The following is a 20,640-nucleotide window of genomic DNA, read 5'->3' on the forward strand; positions in this document are numbered from 1 at the left end:
TTGTTACACTGTCATAACGTAGCGCCTGATCGCTCGTCTTTTACATTAGCGATCATTGTTCAAATGTTATCCCCTATAGATGTTTGATATCCAAAACCTTTTATAGATAAAGATGTTTTATGACAGTGTAACTTTAATACTGGTTGTAAGGTTATTATAATGATTACTATATTTCACTTATTTGTAAAGATTTTTTTTAACACAACAATAAATATAAATGTGAAATATTTCTTGTTTTATTTTTTACAGTTAATAAAATACAGTAATATATGGCTCAATCTATTATATTATGCAACTTATTACATAAAGATTTTATTCTATTTTTATACTCGTTTGTGAAAACATTTTCTTTTATTTTAGAAAGTAATAATGTATCAGTCTCCAATCGGGAAATAATTTCTTCAGCTTCGTTGATGTTCAACTTAGCTTTTTTACATGCTGGCTCGGCATCTTCAGGTTCAAATAATGTGTCCAAATCAATTAAGTCAAAGTTATTGCTCAAAGACTTCTGCAAACTTAATGGTTCTGAGTTTCTTAACTCTTCAACAGGTTCAATACACTTGTGAGAGTACACAAAGTTCGAGGTGGATTGTAGTTGTTCTCTTAAGTCAATGCTACTATATTTCTTCGTACTTCCACATCTTATAAAACGAGTCCACGCTTCTTTCAAATCTTCGTCTTTGTTTACTACATTAGACACAATTCTATACAAATTATTACACTTATACTCGCGTAACGTATTAAATAATTTATTCCTCACTATTGAATCTGTGTTGTCAAATAATTCACTAAATGTTTGCGTGAGAATGGAATCCGACACATGTTTATTCTCACCGTGTGTTTCGAAATTCGCTAATTTACATAGAATATTAATAAGGAGTAATTTCAATTGTTTACAGCTTGAGTGGACAATACTGGATACTATATGAAGCACCTAAAATTGAAAAATCACGGATTTAAGTAGCCATTTCATTTCATGTGGAACGAATGAGAACCATGCAGGATATAATGGAGTAAATGTTATAAGTGGACCAAAACGAAATGTGACGAAGAAGAACAAAGATAGGGTAGTCAACAAAAGCAGAATTGAGGTTTTTTAACTAGTTAAAACGGTTAAAAACTATACGTTGAGTAATAAACAGATATGTTTTAGAACAATGGATATAACAAAACGGCAAAAAATTGTGTGACGAAATATGAGGACCCGTTATTTCAACCGATAGAAGCAAAGCGAGTCTATCCTTAGGTAAATTCGGAAGTGAAGATTGAGCATTAACGCTATATTATTATTTTATATGATGAACGCGAAAATGCGAATAATATAACATAATAAACATGCACGAAAATCAAAAAGTTATGAGCAGTGTAAAATTAAAAATATTGCTACTCTTACCTTAACAAAATTAACACTATTTCCATTAAATATTTGTTCTGTTGACTCTGTTAATATCACTAAAGCCTCTACGTATTTGTAATACCACAGGGTCCCTTTATTGAAATCTTTGACAGCATGTTTCATATTGGTTGGACAAGCTTTAGTCCAGCCTTTTATAAGCAAAGCTTCCATTTCATCATCGCGATTCATTGGTGTACAAGTACTGACTAGTAACATTGATTTTGTCTGAAACAAGCAATGAAATTTAAGTCAAAATAAACGCAGACAGCGCTTAATATATAATGAATATATTACAAAAAAAAATGTGATAATATTGACAAAGGCAAATATAATATTAAGAAACCCCTCTGCAATATTTGGTTGAGGAATAGGCATAAAAGTAATAAAAGATATGCAAATATAAAAATGCGTACCCCTATAATATTAAGACATTCGTATTGCATCTAACTCTCGGTGACGTGTTTCAGTATTTACGCAATCCTAAACAATAATAAAACAAAAGAATATTACCACAACATTGATGTGCACATTTTCATTTGACGTCAGTTTCCCAATGTGCGTTTTAAAATGTTCCATAACAATATCTTCTGCGTAACACTGTGCTTCGTTCGGCAAACTATTTATTTTAAGACAACACCATAATGTCATGTTTTTCTCGTCACGAATATTGTACATGTTGTATATTTTCATTTTGTCTTCATTGGGCATTATTTCAAACAGTCTATTGAGTGTACGACTGAGATGAATGCTTTGTGGTGAATCCATGAATAGATCTTTGTCCTCCAATTTCTGGTATATTTTACACAAGGATACAACTTGGGCTAGGAGGAAATGGCGGCTGGACATCCTAAAATAAATTGCAAGACCATTAAGTAAGTGACCAATGAAACTATAGGTCAACATAATAATATTATACTATCGTTTCTATTTATCATGGAATAGATAATTTGTAAAACCATATACATAGCTGGTAAACAGCCATGCTGGTTCATCTTTCAGCAATATAAGTTACAAATTAATCATGCATTTCTGGAACACCTTCAACCCGTCAAGGTAAAGATAGACGGTCCATGTCCTAAGTTCAAACTACTTACCTAGCTAAAACTGTCCAAAGATTTGATGTAAACATAGCACTTAAACAATCAGTGCTCAGTAAAGCTTCCAGCATTCTTTTCTCTAAGATGTTGATTTCTTCACTGATCATCATGGACGCTAATGTCACTGTATGTGTTAGCAGGTGTTCGTACAAACCGTACGTTTGATACTGTCGGCTTGAGGTCTCACATTTGTATTGAAGACCCATGTTGAACCACACGTGGCCTAAAAATAAAAGTCTGTTTGAATTATTTGTTTCCAATACAGGATACAGTCGGTATCAAATCCCAGGTAGGGACAAAAACCTACTCTTAAGTTTTCCTGTCAAGAAATTATCATCAGTATTTCCCAGAAGTTAATTTAATCCAGACCTTCATGCCTCGGAGGGTATGAAAAGCCGACGGTCCTGCGCTTTATCTCTTACTGGTCGTGTCAGTTACCCGTCCCACTGTAGTATGAGTCTGTATAATATGTACTATAAATTAACTGCTACTACATTTGGCTAGTTTCGATGATACTGAATTTCTAAAACCATATAGAAGACGGCAGAAAAATACTTCACGCGAACGAAGTCTTGGGCAGAAATTAGTTTACTCCTCGCAATCTTTGATTTAATAGACTTGTCATCAATAGGTATAATCACTACCTCATTAGATTTACATTTTATGATGGTGCGTACACATAAACTACGTAAACGATATAAAAAGCGTGTGATTTTGCACCATTGTACTATTATGAACAATTTAACAGCTCTAAGAAAATATGCGCTATAAAAAAATGTGCATTTTTATAAAATATGATAATTGCAAGCAAGAAGAGCTTGGTCCACTGAGTTTTTTTAACACTACGATAGAATAATAAAGGGGCAGTCTTAAACAATTGCAACTCCAGACTAATTCGGCAGCCAAAGTAAACCTGACCAATTTGATCTATCTCATACTGAAAGAGAAACTGAAGTAATGCAACAATTTCATAAATAAATAAAAAAAAGGTTTTTTTTTACCCTCCTGTTAGTTAATACACAAATAAATAATATAGGTATAACCCATTACTTTGGGTGGACAAGGGTCTTCTCCCATAATAGGATGCCTTAGGCCCTGAATCTACCACTAGGTGTTACAATTATATTATCTACATTGCACTGATTATGGTGATGATTATTTTGAATTTCAGCGCTGAAACGTCAAGCAGTGCACGGTAAAATATACTAATAAATAAAACATTTTAGTTAGATAATAAAATAACTGTAGATACTTACAATGTGGTAATAAACTGTATATAACATTGATAAGCCTGTGTTTTTTAAGTTTCGCTAATTGATCGCCGCCTTTCTGCAGTAATGATCTGATAGCCGATATTACTACGAGTACCAGACCTAGTAGTTTGTCTTCACTTTTAATATTATCTATGTTGTAGTTGCAAATACACTGAAAAGAAAAGAAAAAAATCACTCTTATATTAGACTGTCGAATTTATATTCCAGTCTATTTTTTATTGTGCTGCACGTCGAACACAAGTTTAAATGATATAAAGGTCTTTCCGCACTGGGAGATCCAGATCCAGAGGGGTTTTACTTTTTTCTCATCCTGAAAAGCCTCTAAGATATTTCAGATTTAATTCCATTTTTTTTTAAAGTCCTCCCCAAAATCAAATTCGATTTAGGGTTGACTGGAAATCAGGGATCATTACTATCGAAAACATCAAGGGTAATACCGTCACATTATTAAGGCTTCACTGATTTATTTAGCGAAAGTTAAAAAAAACCATTATGTAATAGTCTGCATAACTTTCGCTAGTAATTACTAACGCAGCCATCACATGGAGTGCCACGTGTTCTGTGACCACGGCAAGTCCGTCACGAGGCTTGGCCACACGCTGACATACATTGTCGACAGCTGATGTTTATATGTATACCTAATTTTTCAACAATTGTTTATTTATAGAGGTAAAACATGTGATAGATTTTGTAGCTTTCCAACACGTGAATTGTGCTTCTTGATAGTATAATAAATAAATAAATCAATTGAAATAACTTAATTTCATACAATTTAAATTACATTGTGTCTGAAAACAATGATTGCAGGTGACTGAACTAGGTAAACATGTATCTCAGCAAGGAAGAACAATTTACATCTATACTATCTATACTAATATAATAAAGCTGAAGAGTTTGTTTGTTTGTTTGTTTGAACGCGCTAATCTCAGGAACTACTGATCCGATTTGAAAAATTCTTTCAGTGTTAGATAGTCCATTTATCGAGGAAGGTTATAGGCTATATATCATCACGCTACGACCAATAGAAGCAGAAAAGCAATAAAAAATGTTAAGAAAACGGGGAATATTTTGACCCATTCTCTTTTATGTGACGCAAGCGAAGTTGCGCGGGTCAGCTAGTTACTAAAAAAAACAATTAAAATTGGTTAGTTAAATTATTTATAGCTATCAAATGAAATGTATCTAAAGATATTGTATGATTTTTTTCTTTTCCGTGAGAAACGATTTGTTGATTTAAAGGAGCTGTAAACATGTGGCGCCGCCTGGTGTTTACCTATGTAATTAATAGTTTTTATTTAGGTTGTCTTTTTATCTAGTTATAATCCATAATAAAAATAATATTATTACACAAGCATAAGATAAATTATTTTGTAGTTTATTGTAGACAAGAATGTTTGTATTGTTATGAGTCTAACATGTTTGAGGAAAAATCCGTTTTTTTTAAATACTGATTGTTATCAGGTTACATTAAAATGTTTTATAACATTTTACTTAATCTCTATTTTTTATAAGTTTTTCTGGTACTAACAGGTAGTATGTTAGCATAATATTTAAATATGATGATTATGCCTTGTTGTCATCACGTTACGTAGGCAACAAAGAACTGTCCAAAATTATTTTCTGTTATTTTTTCAATCATGTTACATATTTGCATGACGGCCTCCGAGGAGTGTTTAAAGTGGTTGCCACGCCACTACTAACTATAATTGTCCCGTTCGATTCCCGAACGGGATAATTATATGGTGTTCGTTGTTTGTATGTTTGTAAAAGTCCCCGCAAAAGTAATCCATATCAGTACATACACTACATACATACCTGTAGGAACTTATCATCATACAACAGTTCTCCTAGTAGACAGTTCACTGGACCAATAACATTGTTATTAAACAAGCTTGTAAACTGCGATGACTTCCCGCTCATTGTGTGCAAATAGGCTTCATTATTTCTAAAACAAATAGAAAATAAACACATTACGATTGTCTCCAGTAAATCATTCATTCTTCTCTAAGTTGAATAACAAACGTCATAGTGATAATTAAGTATGATTAGTTCGCTATTAAACTCTATTAACTATACATAATTTATAATATATTGTAAGGTAATGCTAAGTAGGAAGTATTATTATAATTAATTTAACGGCGTGGTAAGTCACGATATCAATAGGGAATTTAGTTAGTGAATCATTAATGATGATACCAGTTTGTCATCTGTTGAAAGATAACAGTTCTGAATCAAAATTTCAAATTGAGAGAAGGGAGCTAAATATTCAAATGCTATTTAATAAGACTTCAAAAATGGATAACGGAGATTCTTTTTTCGTCGGGAACTTTTTAAAGTCGCTCAGGCAGGCTAAGAAAATTGTTTCATGAAATTCTAGTAAAATACAGATATCTTCATAGGATGGCCAGATACAAAGTTATGATTTCAGGGCCAAATGAGGCTTTTATAACTCTGCTCATATTTTTCCTAGTCTTTATTATTCCGCGAATATCACTGGCCTACGGATTCTCTGTATCTCTGTTTCTCTGGCAAGGGTCTCCTCCCGAAATGCGGCGGGTTAGGCCTTGGGACTTGAATTACACTTTGGTCAAAGTGTGTGTAAGTGCAAGTTAGTGGCTTTGCATATTTATGTTATATCTATGATAATAATAAAGTATATCAATACTTACGTATTTGCATACAGAAGCAACTCCATAATGCTGTCATAGTCTTTGATGACTGCATGCTTGAAGGTGATACACACTCTAAGCAGTATCTTGAGAGTGAAACTGCTCACTTTCAGAGACCTCACAATTACTTTCTCTTCTTGATTATCCTGTTAAAATACAATATTCATTAAAATAGATAAAGGTAAAGCCGGAATGCCAAACTGTATACTTAAAACTTAATAAGTTGTGAGAAAAGGTATGATTGCAAACTTCAGAATTGTTCAGCATTTGTAATTTTTGTTAATTTTATCTGCTGGTGCTTTAAAGCATTGAGCAGGATTACGATTATTTCATTGGCGTGTATTCTGTATGTTTAACTTAGTCAAAAAACTGCAAATATAATTCAAGATTATCTAAAGAATGGGTGGTGTGCTTGTCAAACTTGATATGTGCATTTTATATGTAAAAAAAAATTATTTAATTATTACTTTTATTTTATATTTCTCTAGAGGACAATATTATTTTATTGACAACATTGTGAAAGGAATGGCTTTTTCCATTTTTTTTTCATCTTAACACACACTTCAAGTTTGGGAATTGGACTAATAAAATATTTTACATAACAAATTACCTCTAAAGCAGTATTGATATTATTTGTAATCATTGCACAGAGGATCTTGGTAGAATCACTGTAGATCCTTTTATCCATGAGATTACAAGAGTACTTCTCACAAATCATTGTGTAGGCCTTCCATTGCTCAGCCATCGTCTTCACATCAAGGCTTTGTACTATTTCACCTATCTTCAAATTTATATCTAATGCTGAAATAAAATAAAAATTTGAGGATTAGCGCAACCTACAATTTTATTTAGTTGTTTTTATAAAGTGATTGGGTCAGACAGAATTTTAAGTTTCAATATTATGATAATATAGATTATGAAGCTGGTTTATGGTCATACACATTACACAGGGCACTAATATTATTAAGACCAAGTTAACCTTCCAATAGTACACTTTTAATGGTCTAAAATAGAATCACCTCTCTATGGCTAGTTGGTAGTGTTAGATTAATGTTCATAAGGTTTCAGGTTTGATTGGTAAGTTAGGCAAAATACAATCGGTTTTTCTTATTTATATTACAAATATTTATTGACAGAAACCTGGAGTTAGATAATATTTCGGTTAATGGCAATAGAATCAGCTCTTATCACATGGGACTAACATTGTCAATGGCAAAATGTGCCTCTGCCTGCACCTTTATAACAGGCTTGATCCTATGTGTTTTTGTATGTACATAGAATAAGTTACCAATAATCACCCTGAATAAGTATATCCTGTTCCTCTTTCTCAGTGAGATCAAAGATGTAATGTTTCTCCAGTACCATCAAGTATGTCAGCTGCAGTTCATGGCATGTTCTAAACATGTCCTTTATTTGTTTCTCTACATTGTTAAGTTGGCTGCCATATACTGCTTCACTGAGAAAAAAAGTAAGTTAAGGTAGGTTATTAGAAATTAAAAAGAATAACTATACTGTATTGGACATTGTAAATGTAACATAACATTTCAAAACTCTAGATGTATGATTACTGATAACATATAAAGATGATTGAAGTATCATCTTAAATTAACAGGCCTAATATTGTGTCTAGGCCGACCACAATGCAGGTGGCATGATTATTAATTAAACGGCATTTGTGGGTCCACTGTGGAGGAGCATGGCACAGGACAGATAGGTTTGGAAGGAAAGAAAAGAGGCCTTTGCCCAGCAGTTGAACACATAACAAGCTAAAAAAATTCTTCATTTGTTGAAGTTCTCTTAACACCATAATGTGATATATATTCACTCTACAAAATGATTGCTCAGCAGTTTAGCATAGAAACTAAACAGGCATATATGCATTTATGTTAAACAAAATGTATAAATATGTATAAGTCTCACCTGTCTTTACAGTGTGTAAACACTAACATTATGATTCGTCCAGTAATAGTCGGAAAGGTTTTCATAGAACTACATGACATAGATATAGATTCTATGACATTTTTAATCAGATCAGATAGAAGTTGCAGCAAGCACACTGTATCACTCATGTACTCTGTTAGTTTACTCACTTTTATACTTGTTTCTGATAACAAGTCTGCAATTAGATCTAAACTCTGCAATTAAAAATTATATTTTTACAAACTACACTTACTTTTTTCATATTATCAAGTATATTTGTAAATGGAAGGTCTGAAGACGCGTTCAGTAAGTATTTATACCTGCGAAATACATGTTCCACAGTCCTCCAAAAGAGTAGAGAAATATGCAGAAAAAGTCGCCTTTTTTATTTCTTTCCTTACGCTAGAAAAAGCTGACTTAGTATTCAGTACTAGTGATTCGTATGTAACGGTATCCATCTAATAAAAGAGTTAAGAAATTGAAATCAAAAGTTAGTGGTTCATCAAAGAAGTTGAAAACAGTTTATAAAGGATACGCTCGTAGTATGTACCGCAGGACTATTACAAAAAATATCTGTGCTTTGGGATAAGAAGTCGGAGCTCTGCGAATCGTCCATTTCTTCTGCGATTATAAAATTTTACCAACAATCAAGTAAAATATTCTTTAACTTCAATTTTAGATTCAAAACATTTCATTTTCCAGGACTCCCGCTTAAATTTACAGGTGTTTGACGTTAATTGACATGAGTGTCACGATTGCCAAAATTGACAGATCTAAAACCCACCTATTCCACGTTATGCCACAGATTCTAGGACCTATTCTACCAACTGTAAAAGGGGGTCATCATAAATAGCAGGGTAAAAAGATAAAAAGTGTGAAAAAACTACTGTGTGCTTTAAAGGTCCACATTCATAACATAATATAGCTAGTAAGCTCGATTTTAAGTCGGAACCGAGCAAATTGAAAATAAAATGTGCTTATAAGTTACCGGCTGAACTACAATGTTTTATGCACCAGAACAATTGCCAATTGAATTACAAGTTCCACACGGCAACACACCATTCGGGTGTTAGAAATAATTATTTTCGCACTTGCCCAGAGTAGTGGACTCAAAGCCTTGCCCCGCGTTCTTTTCGGGAGGAGACTAATGAGATCGTAATGGGTTGCAAAAATAATAATTGTCTGGTCTTGTGGTCAACTAATATCTCTAGTTATGTCTGTTTTTCAAATCTTTAATATTATTATAGCATAACTATTATATTAATCCTCCATAATTTTCAAGTGAAGTGTAAAAAATCTGGGCTTAATATAATCGCATTTTTTTAGAATGTAATGCTGGAAAAACTGGAGCTAATAAATTAAAATAATTGTTAAATAATAATAACTGATTAGTTGTTTAAAATAATAATAAAAAGAATACCTGATAACATAGTACCTACTTTGTTTACGTAGAATATTATTATTTTTATTACTTAAAAATCTCTGCTCATTTTGTGTCTATTCATCCCGCGATTTTTATAGAAGTACCCTATTTTATGATAATTGTCTACTTGTCATTTTTTTATATACGAAATTAATAATTTTATTTGTGTTAAATGGACGATATATATTTTGTTTAATTATACCTAAAATGAAACTCAAAAGCCCTGTAGTCAAAAATATATAGGCTTTAATTCCTTGCGATTGAAGGGGTCACTCGGGGTCACATCAAAAATCAATAAACGCGAAATGGATTCGGAATAGTAATGAACGCCCGTGAACGTCATTCCTTTTGACCACAGAGTACATTTTATTTAAGATTCTGACAGCTACTTTCACGTGTTGCTTCGTTTATTCACGCCGTAATCTAAAAACACGCGGCCCGGTGTTAATTTTTGCTGTAAATAACGTAAATTTACATTAAAACTGTACCGACGGAATGACAAAATGGCAGGGTGCAACAATATATCCGAGGCTCTCAAATATATATGCTCTGCATCAAAGTCTACTGAATTAAGATATGCATGTAATGAACTTCAGGTTAGTAAAATTGTCGCAATATACACATATTTATATCGAATAGGATATTATAAAAAAATATTAATGAATTTAACGGACTACACTTTATTTTATTCTAGCAAATATGCTCTAAAATATAATGTTTTAATCAGGTAACAAAAATATCTTGCTTAAAGTAAATAAAGATTTTACACCTGTTTTTATCAATGAGGACAAGGAACAATAAGTCATAACTTGCCTACGACTATCAAGTACTAATGTATATTTTATTTATACCAATCGGTATTTTGAGTAGATATTATTTATATTTTTTATTTACTTACTCAAAATTAATATAGTAGTAGTAGTATAATTTAATAATTATATTTATTTATACTTTGAGTGAGTAGGTAGCCAATATAATATTATATTTTTAAACTCTGTATTAAATTTCTTATGCTACTGTTCCACTGCATTGCAAGCCTTATACGCAAGTCTTATTAAGTCATAGTCATCATTGAGTCTTTAGTGCTGGCCGAGTTTGTGTTGGGAACTTATACCATGTCTTCACCTTGAAATTGTTATTACACTGCATTGCAACTGTATATTATACAAATCTATCACTGAATTGATTCTCCAGAACACCTCAAATTGCACTTATGCCATCTTATTTCATTCAGCTGGCTGACTACCTACCTACCCTATAGAATTGAGGTTTTATTGCATTTTGGAAAGCTTTTTCAACATGGAATATAAAATTAGATAAAACAGAACATATAAGGTTTGTTGTTTCTTTCAAAAGGTACAAACAATTTATTCACTACTAGTGAAACTGGTCGCATAAAATGTGGGAAAACTTGCAGTGCAATAACTTATCAGTCCATCAGGACAAGTAAATGTATGCAAAGATCTGTAAAAAAATAGTGTTTGTGTCATTGTGAAAAGTCCTCAAAAAGCACATATCAGGTTTGGCAAGCCAATGGTACACTAGTTTAAAATACAAGCATGTGCTTCCTTCAAATCAAACTCAATTTATGAACCTTCATCTAATTCAATTTTTTAAAAGGTCACTATGACCACCAATTGTCTTTAAATTTGGTTAAGATCAAAACTGTCCTAACTGAATTCAGCTCATCTTGAGGCTTATTTCTTAGGACCATTCTCACTCAATATATTATATTAATCAATACAGTCATATTTATTCAGTAGAATTTAAAACATTTTATTACTTAGGTACTGAAAGTTTATATTTGGATCACCCGGTTACCTTGATACACTTTTTGCACCATTGTGAAGGCGAAGACTTCCTTGTGTAGGTGTTTATCTGTTATATATTTGCATAATGATATCATGTGCAGTTTTTGATCTAAAAGTGACTTAAATAAGTGCTAATACTGACATTGAAGGTCTTTAGAGTAAACAACACTAGTAGACAATTTGTTTCTGAGACAAGTTTTGTTTTAACATTGATTTTGTTACATTTTTTTTTATAGTAGTAACATATTTCCTTAATATTGTTCCCAAATAAGGCATCTTCTTTGTCTTGTCCTTATCCCACATTGAGTAGGGTAGGCACATGTTTTCGTTCTCAAAAATCATGCTGTATAGAGATTCGCCGACGTCAATCAACTTAAGATTTTAAGGGGAACATTATGCAGAGGGTGGAGATGAATATGTTGTTTGCAAATATGTTTAATGTTGTAAGATTGTAATTTGTAATTGTTGCCAATATGTATTGAATTGCAGGCAAAGCTGAGTTCTAACTCAGCAGACATTCAAGATGTAGTCAAAAAATTGTCCGAATTTATTTTAAGACTTGATGATGCTAAAATTTTTAAGAAGTATTTATCAAATATATTGCTAGCATTGGTAGCTGCTAAAATACCTCTTAAACCAGTATTTTCTAATGATAAATATGAAACATGTCATGAATCTGAAAAGGTTAGCCATTTGGAGTACTCTATTGTTCTGGCTACACTCAGCGATCATCCTGATATTTTGCAGTAAGTGCTAATTTTTAGTAATTTATTATATTAGTGTATAGAATAGATTACTAATAATGTCTACTATATATATATACTAATAATTTTCGCTTAAGGGTCAGCTTACACCGAGATGCGATTCGCTCTAGTGTGCGCGCAGCGTCACGTCGGCGGTGTGAGTTGACCCTTATGCTTTTATTAGAGCAAAATAATTGATAAAATAAAATTCATGTTGCTTCATAGAACATATTATTATTATAATGATATGGTAAATGACACAAAAAGGTACATATACAATTTATTAAGAAAAAAAAAACGCATTTTCAGATATGCCTTAAAATATTTTCAAATAAATGAAGTACCACCGTTTGAAGTATACATCCATCAAGAGGAAACTTACAAAGTGGCTCCGAAGAAGCGCCGCCTTCTCGACCTTCGACAAAAGGTTACTGACCAACACATAGTTTCATGTTGTCACACACTGCTGAGCAGGCTGCCCAATGAGCTGTCTGCCAAGTGGGATTGGACCAAGTTTGTTACTACCTTCAGGAGCCACTCGAATGCTGAAATTAGATGGTATGATATTGCAAATTTTAATTGACATTGTTCAAATTAAAATGTTGCGCTGATTGCTTTAAAAAAACCTGTTTTCTCTCCATGCTCAATTATATCCAAACTAGCTGACCCGCGCAAATTCGCTTGCGTCACATAAGCGAGAATGGGTCAATTTTCCCCCGTTTTTGTAACATTTTATACTGGTACTGTGCTCCTATTGGTCGTAGCGTGATGTTATATAGCCTAAAGCCTTCCTCCATAAATAGGCTATCCAACAGTAAAATACACCAGTAGTTCCTGAGATAAGCGCGTTCAAACAAACTCTTCAGCTTTATAATATTTATATACTCATTTTCCAAATTTCTTCATCAGGAAGGTAAAGGAATGCATGGCAATCATTACTAATATGACAGAAACGCAATCAAACTCACTATCAGTCATGTTGATCATAACTGAAGGCGACAATTTGAAACACAATCTACACAAAACTAAAATTAATCCAGTTCGTCCCATGGATGAAGTATTAAAAGGACCTGTGAGTCCTGACAATGTTGTCAATATTGATGGTATACTGCTACCAATATTTGATAAGAATAATGTCCAGAGTGGCAACTTAGTGCCTGTAAAATCGACTGTAAACAACCTAAGGAGTTTAGCTTTGGCTGTTGCATCAGGTTAGTATATTGAAATACTATATTATTTTTTTAATATCTGTATATACTTATGAGGAACTCTACCAACAAAATGATTTCCGAGTAAATTTTAATTTTATATCATTGTCAGCATATTTTTTTTTCTTTCTTTAGGTCAAGCTCTTAGCTTAATGGGCCCAGTAGGTTCAGGTAAAACATCGTTAGTGGAACACTTAGCAGCTATCACCGGGCGGAAAGGCGTGGCCTTTAAGAAAGTGCAACTAGGTGACCAGACCGATTCCCGTATGTTACTTGGATCACATCAGTGCACCGATGTGCCGGGAGAATTCGTCTGGAGGCCTGGAGTCTTAACTGAGGTACAATATGATTCGTTTGTGAAATTGTCGCTATATGTTTGTTGTAATAGATTAGCAACTTTTGCTGTTTACTTTGCATGTTTATTATATGACAGGATACGGGAATTAGCGCGCACACGCATTTTTCCTTTGAATGCTTTGTCGTTTAGGGGCAGGTTGCACTGGTTGAGAAGTCATACATCGTGTTCATTTGTCTCCAATTTCCATTTGTCAAATCGTAATTTGATAAAGTCAGAGAATTTTGCAACTGGTGTCATTTAAATATTATTATGCGATTATGAATAGTCTCTATTCGTTTTACGATACAAATTTATGTTTTCTACAGAATTCTGAATGCAAAGTTTACACAGTTGTTTCGTCAATTATTTATTCTGTGCAAGTAAAATATCTCTTATTTGCTTTAACATGACCAAATTCTATAGCATAGGAACAAAGACACATTCTTAATGTGCATTGATTTAAAACTTCTTGCCCTATATTTATTTGAGTGATTTCTTTTACTTTTAGGCTGTTCAAAATGGCCACTGGCTCTTATTAGAGGATATCGACTGCGCAGCTTTAGACGTAGCCTCTACACTAAGTTCCCTCTTAGAAAGGAATTCACTATGTGTGCCTGGCTACCGGGATTCTTTGCCAGTCACCCCTGGCTTCCAACTATTCGTCACGCAAAGGTACGTAAAGACAATCAAATTAACATGTTATTGTATTATCAACATATAGTACAGCTCTCACATATAGTTTTTCCTTTCAGGACTTTAGTTACCAATTATGGTTTTCAAAAGAAAATGTCCAACTCCAGTACTCTGCTGCAAAAACACTTAACTCAAATAAACGTAGAACCACTTTCAAGATCTGAACTTGGTGAAATCATTCAGACTTTGTACCCGGCCCTTACGACTATTTGCTCAAGAATGATAGAAGTATTCATGATGTTCTCTGTGGGTAGTCACGACACATCTCTGCAGACTACAGAGGTAGTGAGCACTGAGAAAGAGAACAATGTACTGTTGATGCGGGGATCAAGACTGATTTCGACTAGAGACTTACTGAAATGGTGCTCCAGATCAGTCGTAGGATTCGACGTATCGAGTCCTGAATCGGCTTTAAAAGTCCTTCAAGACGCTTTAGACATTTTTACCTGTTCTGTATCATCTCCTGATCATAGGCTGGAACTGGCCAAAAAAGTTGGCTTGTTGCTTGGAATTGTAGAAACAAAATCTGAGTACTACTGCAAGCACTACAAGCCAAACGTATCATTGAATGCTAGCTACCTAGAAGTTGGTAGATCAAAAGTGCCAAGAGTTGAAAAGAGCTTAGAATCCATTGATTTTGACAATAAGCAAGCAGTATTTTCATTTACGCGTCAGTCAGCGTGTTTGCTTGAGAGGATAACTTGCTGTGTCAACTCGAACGAGCCAGTACTGCTCGTTGGAGAAACTGGTTGTGGTAAGACTTCGTCCGTGCAGTACATAGCGAGGCAGACTGGACATAAACTAGTGGTCATTAACATGAACCAACAATCAGATTCAGCCGATCTTTTGGGCGGGTACAAGCCTGTCGATCTAAAGTACGTAATCCGTCCTATGAAGATACAATTTGAGAACCTCTTCCGAAGTTTTTATAACACAGATAAAAATCAAAAGTTTTTGGGACACATTGATACATGTTATGAAACCGAGAATTGGGCGGCTTTGGTTGCGTTAATGAAGCAAAGTCATAAAGCAGCAGTAAATAGACTGACTGCTGAGAAAAAACATAGTCAATTGAAAACATGGGTGGCCTTTGGTTATAAACTAGTAAGACTAGAACAGCAGTTGAAGGCGGCGTCGAAGTTGACATTTGCGTTTATTGAAGGTTCTCTAGTCAAAGCGATGCAAGAGGGGCACTGGGTGCTTCTGGATGAAATCAACTTGGCGTCTGCTGAGATTTTAGAGTGCTTAGCTGGTCTTTTAGAAGATAAAAATGAAACTATAGACTTGTTAGAGAAAGGCGACAAAGTGCCTATAAAAAGACATCCAGAATTTACCCTGTTCGCATGCATGAACCCTGCTACGGATGTCGGTAAAAAAGATTTGCCGGCCGGTCTTAGAAATAGGTTTACGGAGTTCTTTATCGACGAATTGACTGAGAGGAATGATTTGATGCTGCTTATTGGCGACTATTTATACCATATGAGCTTAAATGGTGCTGTTTTGGAGGCAATATACAGTTTTTATGCTAGTATTAAGAAGGAAGCCAAGTTAAATCTGGTAGATGGTTCGGGTAAGCTTAATACGTTAAATACTGAATATGATCACCAGTAACTAATATCACCTTTTTGCAAATAATAATGATGTCGTTTCTTTCTAGGTAACACGCCGCATTATTCTCTCAGAACATTGTGCAGAGCGTTAACAGCGGCAGCCAAAGCGAAATGCGGGACTGTGTCTAGGTCTTTGTATGAAGCATTCTGTTTATCTTTTCTTACTCAGTTGGATAGTTCTTCGCATCCTAAAGTAGAAGCCATGATTGCCAAGTAAGTGTGAGGTATTTTGTGCAAAACATAGTTTTGCTTAAGTAGATGTCCAGAAAAATAAATAAATTATCTTTTTTCCTCAGGGCTGTAATCGGCAAGAAAGATATCAAGTCTGTGATAAATCAAATTATTCCGAAACCAAACGTACATGGTACAGGGCAAAACTATTTACTATTTGAAGGCCATTGGATACCTCAAGGAAAACTGAGCATCGACATACCAGATGAATACATTTTGACGCCAACAGTGAGGAAAAATCTTCGTGATATTGCGAGAATCATATCCCTAGGTCGACTGCCTATATTGTTGCAAGGAGATACGTCTGTAGGCAAAACTTCACTTGTCACGTACATAGCGAAAGCATCAGGCAACTATTGCGTGAGAATCAACAATCATGAACACACTGATCTACAAGAGTACATTGGCTCTTACGCGAGTGACTCTACTGGCAAGCTTGTCTTCAAAGAAGGTATCCTGGTCGAAGCAATGAGGAAAGGCCACTGGATCATCTTAGACGAGCTCAACTTGGCTCCTAGCGATGTGTTGGAAGCACTAAATCGCGTCTTAGATGATAATAGAGAGTTGTTTATACCAGAAACACAACAAGTTGTTAAGGCAGATCCAAATTTCATGCTTTTCGCTACACAAAATCCACCAGGCTTGTACGGTGGTCGTAAAATGCTATCAAGAGCTTTTAGAAATAGGTTTGTCGAATTACACTTCGATGAGATACCAAAGAGTGAGCTCGAGACTATATTACACCAAAGGTGTAATGTTCCTCCAGCATATAGTAAGAAAATGATAGCAGTTATGGCGGATCTTCAACTAAGAAGGCGAGGATCGGCTGCTGTACAAGGGAAAGAGGGTTTCATTACCCTAAGAGACTTGTTCAGATGGGGCCAAAGATATAAAAACGCGTCAAAAGACTCCTTAACTGACGAAAAATTTTACGACTGGGACCAACACATAGCTGATGAAGGGTATCTTATTTTAGCCGGAAAAGTTAGGCAAACTGACGAACGATCTATCATAGTTGAAGTTATAGAAAAACATATCAAAAGGAAAGTCAACCCTGACAATCTTTTCAGTCTCCATGCGGCTACGTCTCCTGTGACCAAATCTATTCTAGAAACTATACTCAACAATCAGCTACAGGAATTCTCACATGTAGTCTGGACGTTTAATATGAGGAGACTGGCAGTTTTAATTGCCAAGTCTTTTAACTTCGACGAACCAGTCCTTCTGGTCGGAGAGACAGGATGTGGAAAGACCACTATTTGCCAGGTTCTAGCAGCATTGAAAAACCGGCAGCTTTTATCGGTGAACTGTCATATGCATACAGAAAGTTCCGATTTCTTGGGAGGTCTTCGACCTGTGCGACAGTATAAAAATGACGGAAGACTGTTCGAATGGATTGATGGGCCTCTTATCAAAGCTATGGAAGCTGGTGATATGTTCCTAGCTGATGAAATATCTTTAGCAGATGACAGTGTTTTAGAAAGAATGAACTCCCTATTGGAACCTGAAAGGCAGCTTGTGTTAGCGGAAAGAGGAATGGAAGACAATTCTGATATCGTCGTCATTACAGCCAATAAGAACTTTCATTTCATCGGTACCATGAATCCTGGAGGAGACTTCGGTAAGAAAGAGCTTTCACCGGCTCTCCGAAACCGGTTCACCGAAATATGGTGTGATAGCGTTACATCTAGAGAAGATTTACTGAAAGTACTTGAGAAAAGTGTCAACACGGGTGTGTCACTCGGGAACCAGGAAGATGGCAGTTCAGGAATTGGCACTTCGATATTAGACTTCACACAATGGTTAAAGAATTCAGAAGTGACGAATAAATTCCCATTCAGCATACGTGATTTGCTTTCATGGGTACATTTTATCAATGTGACAGTAGCTAAAGGACTCTTGGACACTCCTGAGGCGTACGTGCACGGAGCTTGTATGACGTTCCTTGATTGTTTTGGTACGGCTGTAACAGGCCATATCGAACCAGAGACATTGGTTTTGTTGAGAAAAACTGCAATTAACTTCCTCTTGAATCAAATTAAGACGGTTGGAAACGAGTACTTAGATAGCTTGAGAGAAATGCTTAGTGACAAGCAGACGAAATTTGTAGCTGAAAGTGCTGCTGACAAGTTTGGTATAAAACCTTTCTACATCGATGTAGGTCAACATGTTGGTATTTCCGAAAAAGAACAAACGTTCACCTTTACTGCGCCAACGACCGGAGCCAATACCTTAAGATTATTGCGTGGATTGCAATTAAATAAGGCTATTCTACTCGAAGGCAATCCCGGTGTGGGTAAAACGAGTCTAGTCACTGCACTGGCTAAATCATCCGGACACAAAGTAGTCCGAATCAATTTGAGCGATCAAACGGTAAGTAGTATTTAGCAGTACTATTCTTTACAAAATCTAAAGTACATACTTGTAAATAAATATTTGATTCTAATAAGCTTAATTTATTTTTGCAGGATATTACAGATTTATTCGGAACAGACCTGCCGACAGAAGACGGGTCTTTCAGATTCAAAGAGGGTGCATTCTTAAGTGCTCTACAAAATGGTGATTGGATCCTATTAGATGAGTTGAATCTAGCGCCTCAGCCCGTTCTTGAAGGTCTTAACGCGTGTTTAGATCACCGAGGAGAAGTCTATATTCCTGAACTGGGTAAGACTTTCAAAGTCAAACAGCAGACCCGACTATTCGCTTGTCAAAATCCTTTGAAGCAAGGCGGGGCTAGACGAGGTCTTCCTATCTCATTTCTGAACAGATTTACTCAAGTATACATCGACACTTTGACAAAAGAAGATTTGATATACATAGTAGAGTCCCAGTATCCTAGTATATCTCAACATATTTTACACAGTATAGTTACCTTCAACTGTAAAGTGAGTCACGAGATCACGGAACTTCAAACTTGGGGTCATTTGGGAGCTCCCTTTGAAATGAACCTCAGAGACATACAGAGATGGTGTGAAGCAATCGTAAAGGATCAGGTTGAAGTTAAACCATTAAGACCAGGGAAGTTTGTCGATATGTTGTACGTAAATCGTATGAGAACTATCGATGATAAAGAGAAAATGAGTCAAATATACGATAGTATATTCCTTCCTCGATATCCAAGGAGTCACAGCAATCCCCAGTTCTGCATATCTGAGGGACAAATATTTATCGGAGATGTCTCATTAAAATGCAATGTTGATAAGCAATTTAAGAACCGGAGAGCAATCGAAACTAATTTGTTGATTTTAAGGAATCAATTACCAGCACTGAAAGCCTTGGCTCAAAGTGTTAAAATGAACTGGTTGTCCATAATAGTGGGTCCATCAGCTACAGGGAAAAGTAGCATCGTGCAAGTACTTGCCGATTTAACAGGAAATGAGTTACAAGTAGTTCCCGTTACATCTGCAATGGATGTGTCAGATCTACTAGGTGGGTTCGAACAGGTTGACTACAATAGAAACCTGGAAAGCTTATTCGACAAAATAGAGACCCTAACTATACAGACTGTTAGAAACTTGTGGTTGGCATTAGAAAATAGGAACTGGAGATCAAATCAACTTTTAAGCCAGTTGTATCAGTACAAATCATTACATACCGTGTCTAGCCATGAAATGTCCGCTGATAATTTGGACAATTTCAAGCAAAAATTGCAGTTCCTACAAACTCATTGCGAGAAATTAATGCACCATAATAGATCGTTTGATAAAGTGTTGGAGAGCATTAAAGATATCGTACACAAGTTGAGTATGTTACAACACAAACTTGGACTTGTAACGTCAGTAAAGGCTGGCGGAAAGTTCGAGTTTGTTGACTCTTTGCTGGTAAAAGCTATGATTGAAGGATCGTGGTTATTGTTAGATAATGTCAACTTGACTTCTGCGGCAGTTCTCGATAGACTGAATGGCTTACTAGAACCAAATGGAGTTCTAAGTATACCAGAGAGAGGAGTCATGAGTGAGATACGACCGCATCCTAACTTTAGGATATTCTTTACGATGGATCCAAAATACGGGGATATATCTCGTGCAATGAGAAACAGAGGCGTTGAAATTTTCTTACTCAGACCGAGTGATTTGAACACTAATACGTCTGAGACTGTGAATTATATGGATTTGACTGCATTGTTGTCATCCTGTGGCTTGCCCTGTCACTATCATGAGAAGTGCGTCAAGTGTCATGACTTAATGAAGTCATTTATTAGAGGTAGGTAAACGCCACGTTGTTTGTT

The 20,640-nt window shown here is 35.1% G+C and overlaps 2 protein-coding genes across 2 annotated transcripts in view; one reads left to right on the forward strand and one right to left on the reverse strand.

Annotated features, from left to right (window-relative positions):
- Positions 1–268: 268 nt before the first annotated feature.
- LOC142980142 (FIGNL1-interacting regulator of recombination and mitosis-like) lies at positions 269–9,089 on the reverse strand. Its single transcript, XM_076125460.1, has 12 exons — positions 8,892–9,089; positions 8,677–8,814; positions 8,357–8,571; positions 7,735–7,892; positions 7,047–7,237; positions 6,437–6,582; positions 5,583–5,712; positions 3,750–3,918; positions 2,491–2,716; positions 1,907–2,243; positions 1,394–1,621; positions 269–934 (listed from the first exon to the last, which is right to left on the reverse strand). The coding sequence occupies exons 1-12, from the start codon at positions 8,970–8,972 to the stop codon at positions 275–277; spliced, it is 2,679 nt and encodes an 892-aa protein (XP_075981575.1). The 5' UTR covers positions 8,973–9,089; the 3' UTR covers positions 269–274.
- Positions 9,090–10,129: 1,040 nt separating this feature from the next.
- The window catches only part of LOC142980055 (midasin), a 29,985-nt gene continuing 19,474 nt past the window's right edge, over positions 10,130–20,640 (forward strand). Inside the window, exons 1-10 of the mRNA XM_076125334.1 lie at positions 10,130–10,375; positions 12,080–12,336; positions 12,643–12,891; positions 13,243–13,544; positions 13,677–13,879; positions 14,387–14,550; positions 14,631–16,141; positions 16,229–16,394; positions 16,478–18,785; positions 18,881–20,615. Of these exons, the coding sequence (XP_075981449.1) occupies positions 10,283–10,375; positions 12,080–12,336; positions 12,643–12,891; positions 13,243–13,544; positions 13,677–13,879; positions 14,387–14,550; positions 14,631–16,141; positions 16,229–16,394; positions 16,478–18,785; positions 18,881–20,615 (6,988 nt within the window). The 5' untranslated portion in view covers positions 10,130–10,282. The remainder of the gene's footprint in view (positions 10,376–12,079; positions 12,337–12,642; positions 12,892–13,242; positions 13,545–13,676; positions 13,880–14,386; positions 14,551–14,630; positions 16,142–16,228; positions 16,395–16,477; positions 18,786–18,880; positions 20,616–20,640) is intronic.

The sequence above is a fragment of the Anticarsia gemmatalis genome, chromosome 17 (assembly GCF_050436995.1).
Source record: "Anticarsia gemmatalis isolate Benzon Research Colony breed Stoneville strain chromosome 17, ilAntGemm2 primary, whole genome shotgun sequence".
NCBI classification, from domain to species: Eukaryota; Metazoa; Arthropoda; class Insecta; order Lepidoptera; family Erebidae; genus Anticarsia; species Anticarsia gemmatalis.

What these genes read in the sequence shown, in the direction of transcription:
- LOC142980142 (XM_076125460.1), bottom strand. Translation starts at nt 8,972, where the DNA reads ATGGACGATTCGCAGAGCTCCGACTTCTTATCCCAAAGCACAGATATT. An exon ending in ATATCAATACTGCTTTAGAG is followed by an intron (nt 6,583 to 7,046) that starts GTAATTTGTTAT and finishes GTATTTTAACAG; the next exon opens with GATAATCAAGAAGAGAAAGT. An exon ending in ATGATGATAAGTTCCTACAG is followed by an intron (nt 3,919 to 5,582) that starts GTATGTATGTAG and finishes TTTTCTTTTCAG; the next exon opens with TGTATTTGCAACTACAACAT.